The sequence below is a fragment of the Opisthocomus hoazin genome, chromosome 1 (genome assembly GCF_030867145.1).
Source record: "Opisthocomus hoazin isolate bOpiHoa1 chromosome 1, bOpiHoa1.hap1, whole genome shotgun sequence".
In the NCBI taxonomy this organism is placed as follows: domain Eukaryota; kingdom Metazoa; phylum Chordata; class Aves; order Opisthocomiformes; family Opisthocomidae; genus Opisthocomus; species Opisthocomus hoazin.
The window spans coordinates 30612674-30623498 of NC_134414.1; the positions used below are offsets into that span (position 1 = coordinate 30612674).

The 10825-nt window shown below is 47.3% G+C and overlaps 1 protein-coding gene across 1 annotated transcript; it reads left to right on the top strand.

Moving 5' to 3' along the window:
- The first annotated feature begins 1948 nt into the window (after nt 1-1948).
- Nucleotides 1949-8104, top strand: CCNA1 (cyclin A1). Its single transcript, XM_075428949.1, has 8 exons — nt 1949-2177; nt 3336-3579; nt 3803-3924; nt 4622-4845; nt 5483-5687; nt 6623-6736; nt 7405-7538; nt 7872-8104. The coding sequence occupies exons 1-8, from the start codon at nt 2049-2051 to the stop codon at nt 7921-7923; spliced, it is 1224 nt and encodes a 407-aa protein (XP_075285064.1). The 5' UTR covers nt 1949-2048; the 3' UTR covers nt 7924-8104.
- The last annotated feature ends 2721 nt before the right edge of the window (nt 8105-10825 follow it).

Here is a 10825-nt window from a genome sequence, read left to right on the forward strand (position 1 = left end):
GTGAGACTGAGCTTTTTTTCACCCATAAAATACATACATTTCAAAAGCCTTTTGTTTAATAAATGTTATTAAAACAGAAATTTTTAATTAAAATATGGAATAGTCACACATTTAGAAATGGTTTTGATTAACACCCACCTTCTTAGACTGCTATAGATTCTACATATATCATAGCACAGAATTTTTTCAATATTTTTTAGTAATCCCATTAAAACAACAGGACAAAGAGTATTTAAAGTTCTGCTTAAGCTGATAAGTAATTTCAAAGGCTGGCAGCTAGTCTGATGTTCTCCAGAAATTAAAACTTTGCACAAAAATGTTTAAAGAAGTGTCCCCAAGCGAAGTCTTCCTTGTGCAAACCTGGAGTTTAGAGATGTCACGAAAGACAGAGAAGAACACACAAGTACAGCGTAACCTTCTGCCTCTCTGATCTGCACTTGCCTGTAGTGGTGACAGCTCCGCTGTGACAACTCCCTGCTTACGACGTTGCTGCTGCAATGACGTGGAGCTCCTCCCGTCAAAAAGGAGAAGTGGTGTTACATGGCCAACAGATCAAACATGGGCAACATTTTTCACCTTGAGATATACCAGTTGCCTCCTACAGTAAATTCATTTTGGAGGGGAAAAGTCAATTAAAAAATAAACATAAGAAAAATGGGAAGAAAAAATACAGACCTTAATACAGCCTGGATGACGAGAACTGCAAAAAACCAGTTCTGACACAAGACCTTGCTTGCATTGCATCCGAATTTTGGATCATAGCTCCTACATTTCAGTCACGCTGGGGAGCGTCTCAAGAAGTACCACCACTGCCCAAGGCAGAGACGTTTTGACAGCAGTTTCCTTAACTTGCTCTTGCAGATCCGCAAAGAGGGAAGCGCCCAGTTTTCCCGCGCTGTCTCTTCTGGGGCATCACAGTCCTGACACCTAACCTGAATCCCATGCTGAGGTTCTTGCTCTTTTGTCTCCACTGTGGACCTTCAGCGGGCCCACGTGCCACACAGGCTGTACTCTTGTTTGTCCATGGTAGGACAGCCATGGACACGGTGATTCATGCTCCGTCCGAGGTTCACTGTAACCTCCTGGCTCTTCTTCACAGAGCTGCTACCTCCGCAGCCATGCCCCATCCCACACCTCCGCGGCCCACGATGGCTCTGTCTGACCTCGTGCTTCAGGACCGTCCCGCTCTTCCAGAACGTTCTTTGGGTTTGACAAAACCCCGTCTGAAACCTTGTTCCCCAGCACTGCCACAGCCCTTCCCACCACCCTCGGCGGCGTCACCCAGAGGTTCGGTGGGGGTGAGCCGTTACCCACCCCACGGGCGAAGATCTCTGGGGACGCCAAACCACCCACTGCTCCACTCCCCTCAGGGAGCCCCGCGTTCCTGGGAGCTGCTCCCGCCTTCAGCTTCGCCACCGGTTCCGCAGCTGTCCTCTCACTCGGGCTTCACCAGAGCGCCACAAAAGTCAAAATCCACGCTTAAATAAACCAAAACCTCCTTTTTTCGTGGTGTTTTTTTGGTGTGTGGTTTTTTGTTTTTTTTTTTTTTTTTCCCCGTACCACAGAGCGAGAGGCTCGCGGGCAGCGGGCGGCGGGGGCGCGGGGGGGCGGCAGCGCGGCCGGGCCCGCGGCGGGCGGACCGTCCGCGGTCTCCATGTCCACCCGCCGCCGCTTGGGTTGCCACGGCGGCGGCGCCGGGGGTTGCGGCCCGGGCTTCCAACCGGCCGCGGCCAACAGCCGCCCGCCGCCGCCTCCATTGGCCGCCGCCGCCGCCTATATAGGGGGGGCGGGGGGACGGGCAACCTCCTCGGCGGTGCGCGGCGCGGCGTGCGGCGGGGGCCGGTGGCGAGGGCCGGTGGCGAGCGGGGCCGGGCGGTGCGGGCTCCCTCCCTCCCCCGTGCCTGCCTTCCTGAGGGGCAGGAGGGGCTGCGCCAAATACCTTGGGGTTATTTAGTTTTGGGTGTTTTTTTCCCAACTTTAATTTGATTTTGTGTGTTTTGTTTTCTTTTTTTTTCGTTTCTCCTCCGAAAGGTACCGGCGCCGGGGCGATGCGCCGCACCGGTGAGAAGAGCCGGGCGGGGCGGCGGGAGCCCTGCCCCGCTGTGCCCCGCAGCGGCGGGCGGGCCGTGCTGGGGGTGCTGGCGGAGAACGGGCAGCAGCAGCGGCCCGGCGGCCAGGTGAGCCCCGCTCCTCCCCGCCCAGCCCCCGGCTGCCGGGACCCCCAGGAAGCCCCGGCCGCCCCCCCCTCCGGGGGCCGGGGGAGCTCGCTGCCGCGCTGCGGGCCCCCCGCCGCAGGCTTCCCTCGGGGCTGCGGGGAGAGGCCCGGGCGTGAGCAGTTGGGTCGGGCCGCGGTTAACGAGCGTGAGTGTTCCCGAGAAGCCCCGCTGGTAACCGCCTGGTCCTGATCAGCGGGCGCTCCTCCCCGCAGATGCTTTGCAGGGACGATCCCCCCGAGGAGGAAGGGAGGCTCGGTGGGGCTGTGCTCGGGCACTTACGAAGCGTCGGGGGTGGCTTGAGAAAAGTTCCTTGGCTGATGCTTGCCCCAAGGTCGTGTTGCTGTCTGGCTGGCCGTGCTCCCTTCAGGGTGACAGAGCCTCCGAGAAGCTCAAGCTCACAGCACAGTGTCTGTCCGCCCTTCTGTCCCTTGGGCCCTCCTGGGGTTTGCTGGTGTGGCAGGGAAAACGTTATTGCGCTGACTTACGGGACCTGAAACAGCAGCTGTTGTGCGTACACAAACTCCTCTTGGTTGCGACTGTGTAAAGCCCCTAACTCACGTGGTGGCTCACTGGTGGTAGGTGATGTGGAGGATTGCACCCTGGTCACATGCTGCAGTTCTAGGGGTTGTGACGCTTGCGCTCAGATGTTCAGACTTAGGTTTGTAACTCGGCATGAAATGCCTTCTCGCAGGTGAAGTCCTGCGTAAGTCTGTGATGGTGCCTGAGCACTTATTTTTGTGACTTTAACTGGCTGCACTTCAAAGCAGCTGCTCCTCACCAGAACTGGATGCAGAGCAGGTCCTGCACTTGCAGCACCCTGGGAACTGAGCAGCCCCCTGGCCGCATGCTCCTCAGCGGTGGGCACTGGAGATGAGGCCGCTCCCTGGTTCTGGACGTTCACTAGACCTCGCTCTTTCTGTCAGGAGTCTCTTGCGGGAAGACAGCAACGAGCGGTACTTCTGAAGCATCAGCTGTAGCTGTGGTTTTTTCCAGTTAGCTTTTACATTACTGATGTCTGTTAGGCAAGGAAAGTGATTTTCTTTTCTAAAACAAGTGATACTTGCTGTTGTTTTCTTCCTGAGTTGCCCTCTCACAGTGTGACTGCGTGCTCTGTTTCAGGGTGCTACTGTTATCAGACGCTTGTCTGGCTCTGAAAACACCAACCCTTCATCTGGAAAAGATGAATTGCCCAACTACGTGGTCAGCGCTGCCCCAAAGCAAACGTTTGCTATCTACGTGGATGAACCAGAAGAGAAAGAAAACTACAGCTGCCAGGTGGCTGAGGAGCTGGAATCAAGCCTGTGTGAACTGGATACTAGTGCAATGACATCCAGTATTCACCTGCTGCTGGATCTGAGTACAGGTAACTCCTGCTGCTACTCAGATGGTATCTATAGCAGAAGTACACCTAGGGTCGTTATGAATTGTGATGCTGTTAAGCTGGTGAGTAGCTTATGTTACAATAAATAACACTTCAAGATAACTTGGATTGTGCCTACACAAGGCACAAAATTTCTGTGCTAGAGACAGCAGAAGGTGAAGAGGCTAATTAAGCAAATGTCATGCTGCTTCCTCTTACCTGTTAGGATCTCCTATGACAGTGGACACATCCTTCCAGTCCCAGCCCGAGGATCACCTGGGAGATGTCATAACTCTGACTGTGGGAGAGTATGCAGAAGACATTCATCAGTACCTCCGAGAGGCTGAAGTGAGTGGCTTGGAACAAGCCCACAGGTATTTGTGGTCTCTGGGCTACAATACTGCAGAGGTGTATGGCTGCCCCAGGATAACCTGAGGCTGCCACTGAACTACAAAGGTGAGAAAGCAAGCAGTAAAACCCATCTCTGAGGGCAACATCTAGACAGTGGTGAGATCTTTCAGGATTACTCTGTGTCCCTGAGATTTCCACCATTGGAGCGTCTTTTGGCTCTTCGGCATAAAGAATTCCTGCAGATGAGAGCTGAATGCTGTAAAAATACTAAAGCAGTTGGATGTGATCTTACTGACTGCTCTCTTGCTATAGTGGTAATTTTTCCTGCCTTTCTGTATCGGAACAGTAAAGTGCAGTCTCCCAATAGGAAGAGGGGAAAAATAGGATTTGCTGATTTTCAGGTCCCTCTGAATGGCTCATGCGCTTGATGGCAAAGGCTGTCCATAGTCCAGGAGGTCACTTACTACGCTGCTGCTAACATAGTAGTCCTTGCTCTGCAGTGTAGAAATGCTACTCTCTAGAGGTGCTGCTAATTAATACTGCTAGCACTATGATTATAGTTAGTAGTAAAGAGTTATTAATAGTGGAACAACTCATACTCCTTCTGGTATAAGTATAAAGAATGTTAATCAGCTCAGCCATTGATGGCTCTCTTCAGCGTGAGCGTCCTGATTCTCCAACTCTCTCCAAACAGGTAAGATTCAGGCCCAAGCCCTACTACATGAGAAAGCAACCGGATATCACAACAGGAATGCGTGCCATCTTGGTCGACTGGCTGGTGGAAGTAGGGGAAGAGTATAAGCTTCGGACAGAGACTTTGTACTTGGCGGTGAACTTCCTGGACAGGTTTCTTTCCTGCATGTCTGTTCTCAGAGGGAAGCTGCAGCTCGTAGGAACAGCAGCAATTCTTCTGGCTGCGTAAGTGTTTTATCAGCTCCTGAAATCCCAGTGAACTAGAACTTATTTTTGGACTGAGTCTTTTAGTTCAATTTGAAGGACTGAAGCTGACAGTGGTAGTCAGGTTTTTGTGGTATCTCAAGGTTAGCAGCTTCGCCTGCTTTGGCAGTAGCAAAATTAAACACTGAATGTTTGATGTGAGGAACTGTAATGGGAAAACCTGTAACCATAACAGCAGGAACGAAAACACTACTGTGTTAGGCTGCTAGCCTATAAGGCTGTAGTAGATTCATGGTTGCAATCTGTAATTAGCCTTGAACTGCTTTAATTAGACAGGGTCTAACATAACCTAGGAGCGTGTGGGTTTTTGTCTGGAGTGCATTGTGTTCCTGAGAATTTCTCTCTGAGAGCTTGCTGTTGGTCAAGAGCTAACAAGGCGAGTGTGTTTCTATCTAGACTGATGACTTGGGAGTTCCTCTAAACATCTTTGCTCAAATTTGAAACTCAGTTGTTACCTAGCCTGGAGGAAGGACTGAAATAAGAGCTCTACACAAGTCTTAGCACGAGCCCATGACATTACTGATATTGGTCTATCAGAAAGCATTCTCTGACCATAACTTCCAAGCTAACAAATGTGGCTTTTGTGTTCCTTTTGCAGGAAATATGAAGAGATCTACCCTCCAGAAGTGGATGAATTTGTTTATATAACAGATGATACCTATACAAAGAGGCAGCTGCTAAGGATGGAACACCTGCTTCTCAAAGTGTTGGCTTTTGACCTAACAGCCCCAACTATCAACCAGTTCCTCCTTCAGTATCTTCAGAGACATGGAGTCTGCATGAGGACAGAGAACTTTGCAAGGGTATGAATTATCTTCCTTTTAGGACTGAAAGGGGAGAAGTGATGCTAAAGGCAGAATCACTTGTATTTTACAATGTGATCTGAGCAGACAGGTTCTGCTACTATACTGTGCTCTATCAGAAGATACTGTTTCTCATGCTGAGTCTTGGGACTGCAGCAGGCCTAAAACAGGATGTGTTGTAGCCTACTACTTTCAGCAGGTGGCTTGTGTGCTGAGACTTTGGGATAAGTGTCTCGTGGAAGTCCTTAGTTTGGTCCCTCTGTCTGGTCAGGGATAATGTGCTGACTGGGCAGCTAGGTGGTAAGCACTGTTTTTAAAACAGCCAGATTCCTGCATAGCAAGTCTGCCCTGGCCATGGTGGTACTAGTACTGCTACGCAATGACACAGCATATGCCTGCATAACTGCATGGACAGCCCTGCTTGGAAAACAGTTAACCTGAGCTTATAGAAAAACATCTGACCTGCTGCTTATCTGCAAAGGGTGTATGTAGGATTGTACAGTGACTCTACTTCAGCAGAGCCCAGATCCTGTCTTAGAGCTGTCCATTTATCCCCAATGTCCAAGTGAGTTCCACCTATGTGAACAAGAGCCTTGGAGGATGGGAAGAGTGTGTGTCTTATTTTTATAAAACATGAATTTTCTAAGTCTTTATCTGTAAAATTACATCAGAGCTGATGATGGGACCAGAACTTCAAATTGCAGTGTAGATTGCTTAGGCTTTGACAAAGTGTGGTCTCTCTGTCCCCGGTGAAATATGCTACAGGTTTTCCTGTATGATAACAGGACTAGAATGCTATTTCTGCCCACCAGACATGTAACTCATGTTTTTTACATGAAACTGAGACCTTTGACGATTTTCAGTGCTTGCTGTATTGGCCTGATTTTCAAACAGAATGAGCCCAGCTGGTATAGACTTGTGGGTTTTTTGTTCAGTATCTTGCAGAGCTGAGCCTCCTTGAAGCTGATCCTTTTCTGAAGTATCTTCCTTCACAAACTGCTGCAGCAGCCTACTGTCTAGCGAACTATACGGTGAACAGGTCTTTCTGGGTAAGCACAACAACTGCATGTTAATGAGTAGCTCAGGCATTTTGTTATTAGAACTAGGCTGAGAAGCACAAAGAGTAGCTTCAAAGAATGTTGCCATAAAGGCTGAAATTCTAGGAAGAGTTTCTGTTCCTGAGCTGATGGGACTACCTGATAAACAAATGTTAAATCAACCTGAAATATCCTGCCTCTTCTCTGAAATGGGAGGGACCTTGCTGTCTTGCTCACATCAAGTCTGCATCTAAGGCCTTGTCAATCTTTAATCTCCAGAACTCCTCCCCTAAATCCCAAATACAGTGCCAAGGCTTTCTCGAAGGAATGGGAAAGCTGAATGTGTCTACTTGAGTGATTAGACTGAGTGACTGCTGTAATGCAAGCCTTGGTAGAGCTCTCAGCTGTGTGTTGGAGGAATCGCTTTAGCAAAGAGCACAGTCCAGAAGAGATGTAATGGATGCTACATGCTTAGAGCAGAAGGAGCTTGTTGGCAGATCCCCTGGCACCAATGAAGATCTAGAGTGAAACTGATGGCAGGATACACTTGAGTCCTTCTCAAGCCTAAAGAATCTAGAGTGAGCGCTGATACAGTGAAAATGATTTGCTTCTGTAGAAAACTATCTATTAGATGAATGTTGTCTATGATAGAGTAACACTGGTTTTTCTCCTCTGACCAGCCGGAAGCACTTGCTGCATTCACAGGGTATTCATTAAGTGAGATAGTGCCTTGCCTGACTGATCTACACAAAGCATGCCTTGATGTTCCCCATTGCCAACTGCAAGCAATTAAGGAGAAGTACAAGCACTCAAAGTAAGTAACCAGGAAGCTAGTGTTATTTTACCTGGAGGCTGTAAACCCAGGATGCCTCTGGTTTAGCAGCTTGGGATACAGCTGCTGTAGCTGACAAACCTCTCATAGTGGTCAGCTTCTATTCCTGAAACGGAAGCCTCTATCAGCCTCTTAAGGGGGAAAACTTTTCTGACCAGAAGAGTAGTTCATCCATAGGTATACAGATGTACTGGATAGTCATCCTGCAACACTGCAGAAGAATTGTTTTCTTCCCCAGCATATTGCATAAGAAGGCGATATATTTATGTTTGTCTAGCTAAGCTAACATCTTTAGTGACTGCATTTCTGTTCCAGGTACCTGCAGGTGTCTCTTCTGGAGCCCCCAGCAGTTCTTCCTCTACAGTAGAGACTGTGGATCCAGGACTTGGGGACTGTATCCTCCCAATCAGCAAAGCTGGTCTAACGCTTCATAGAGCACTGCAGGTCATGTGTCTGTGTCCGTAGTGATCAGAATGGGTTTTAGCAAGTATTTTTTAATTAGATGCCTTTTAAAAAAGGATATTAGACTATAGCTCTTAATATAACTGACAGCACTTTTAATAAATGTCTTATTACACCATTCCTCTGTGAATTTTCTGACTCCAGTTAATATCTGCAGTAACAGTGAGTGGCAAGTGTTGTGGGTTTTTTATGAAATCATTGTGAGTTGGACATGTAAGTGGGGCTTGAAGCAACACAGCCTGACATCTCAACAGACAAAGGTGATTTGCTGTAGTATCTTACCTATTTCTTCCTCTTCTGCGACAAGGTCATGTGGCTGTGAAGAGAACCTGTTTTCTGCAACTTGTTTACTGTATCACAGCAAAAACATCCAGATGCAAGTAGTCTATGAACTCTGAACTTGGGTGTAGAAGACGATCAATGTTGAGGTAGAAGTCAAACTTCCCTTTATGGAGGCGAGTAAGGGGGATTTGTCTGGGAGCTGGAGGAAGGGGAGATTGTGGCTGGCAGAGCTTGAGGAATGCTTCAAACACTGGTGGACAGACTGCAGTAGAGAGCAATGCCAACTGCTGTGAGGAAGAAACTGGGACATCTAAGGTACTGGGACAGCAGAGTTGACCTAGATGGCTGTTGTGTCATACTTGTGGTATTGAGTAGTCTTCTGGCATAGCTGTCTGACCTCTCCTGCCCCTAGAGCACTGCTGAACACATGTGCTGTGCAGTCCCTAGAGAATCACCACTCTTGGCAGGAAGAAGGGGAGTGATGGGACAGGACTAAGTGCTCCGTTATCCTGAGCTGCCACACTGTCTTGTGCCCACCAGTTATTCATTAGTGTGTTTAAAAAAACAAAACACTACCTTGAGTACTCATAAACACACCCCCTGTCCAAAATAGTTTAAAAAAAAAAAGAAATTTAGTTGGTCTTGTTGGTCAACACATAGAGAGCTATATTTAACTCAAAGGGCAAGGTAAGTCTGAGGCATTCTCTTGCTGTAAGAGTTTAAAACCTTCAGTGCCTATGGATTCCTAAGAGAGTAATCTCTACGGGGCATTATGTGTTTCCAAGCAAGAATATGCTTAACACTTGACATTAACATGCAATTCAGCAGAATTACTAAGTACCAGCTAAGAAGCCTCTTGCTTTAATTTTAAAACCTGGTTACACCAGTATGTGTGTGTTGTGAGGCTCTTCTTAGCTTCAGGGGCTTCACTTCCCTCTGCATGTAAGACTTTCTTCCCCCTCCCTCTCTGGGCTGGTGAATCCTCCTAATAATGCAGACCCTTGTGTGGGGTTGGAACAACATGGTCTGTAAGGTCCCTTCCACCACAGACCATTCTGTGATTCTTTCAGAACAGAGGTACTGGTAATGACTGATTCACTTGTCTCGAAGTAGATATCCTTTAAGGGAGTTGAGCATTCCGTTTCAGTCTAGTCTATGCAGTTCTTGTTCTCTTGCTTCAAACACTTTCTAGTCAAGTAAATGAATCTGTCTTGGTATTCCCTGGCAAGGACAGTTGTGACCACATATCCCATGCGGTATCCACTTTATGATGGGGGCCCAGATCCATGGATTGCCTTCATGCAAGAAATTTCACAGCTTGTTTTAAAGGTGGGCTGTGAACTTCACTCATGCCTGCAGCCAACTCCTTTGAAGTAGGTGGCTCAGTGCAAAGGTCAGAGGGGAGTGGTGGATTCCTTGGTTGATAGTTTCACAAGAAATTGGCGAATGCATGAACTCTTATTAAATCTAGCAGGCTTGTGAGTACCAGCTTGCTTATGGTGTGTCAGACTGAACATAAGCTGTCCCGAAACCCCAGGTTAATAAGCTGTTTTCTAGTCATAAGTAATAGTGCTTTTAACTGCAGTTACTGTAGTGTTGAGTATCTTGGAAGCAGTAATGAATGTTTTGAGTGCAGAACTGTTTTCCTAGTGTTTTAGCGGTTTGAAGGTATTCCTATGGTCACATCACAACAGTAATGGGGAAGGGATGAGTTTTGATCTTGTAAACAGTCTATGACTACAGTGACGTATTGTGTTCCTGGGCCAACAGATTTGGTGCATCTAACACAGTAGGAGATGTCCAGGTATGAATTTACTAAATGTTTTACCACGTAGTGTCTTCCTAGAAGCCAAACTTTCCCTCTGATTTACTATTTTAGAGTTTACTTAGCTGCAAGACAGATACAATAGTTGCATTTAACTTCGTTGAAGCTTTGATTCTCCGGTATACAAACTTGCCTGACTTTTTTTTCTTTTTTTTTTTAAATTATAGTATCTGAAGATGACTGTGCTTAGTCTGCTTTCCTGTTTGTTTTGTCATTATTTTGCAACTGGGCTAGTGGCTTAAATGTTCTTTTAGTCCAAAGGCTAAAAAGTGAAAATGAAAAAAGATAAGTAGCTAAGGTGAAGAATTATATAATGCTGCATTGTGAATGTTAATAACAAGTTTGTGCAAGATGGATTTAATTTAATTTGTGAGACAGAAGAACTGATCTTGAAGTCGTCTCAGATGAGATCTGTAGGGGGTAATGGCATTTTGAATGTTCCTGCTCCACTCTCAGTTCCTTTGTATTTGTCTTACTTCTAGCAAGGAGAAGTTTTATTGCTCTTGTATGAGTAGCCTTGACTCTTCCAAGGTGAAAACTGGGTGCTATCTCCTCTCTCATTCTATGTGGGTCATCATACTTAACTCTGGCCTACCTTTCATGCGGGCTCTCCTCTGGAGCTGATACCTGAGGAAGGTATAAGAGATGCTTCTGTTTGGCATATTATGGTAATGAAGGTGAAATAATGCAGTTTACGCAT

Coding starts and splice junctions, on each gene's coding strand:
- CCNA1 (XM_075428949.1), top strand. CDS start 2,049: ATGCGCCGCACCGGTGAGAAGAGCCGGGCGGGGCGGCGGGAGCCCTGC. Junction 2,178..3,335: donor AGCAGCGGCCCGGCGGCCAG/GTGAGCCCCGCT, acceptor GCTCTGTTTCAG/GGTGCTACTGTTATCAGACG. Junction 3,580..3,802: donor GCTGCTGGATCTGAGTACAG/GTAACTCCTGCT, acceptor CTTACCTGTTAG/GATCTCCTATGACAGTGGAC.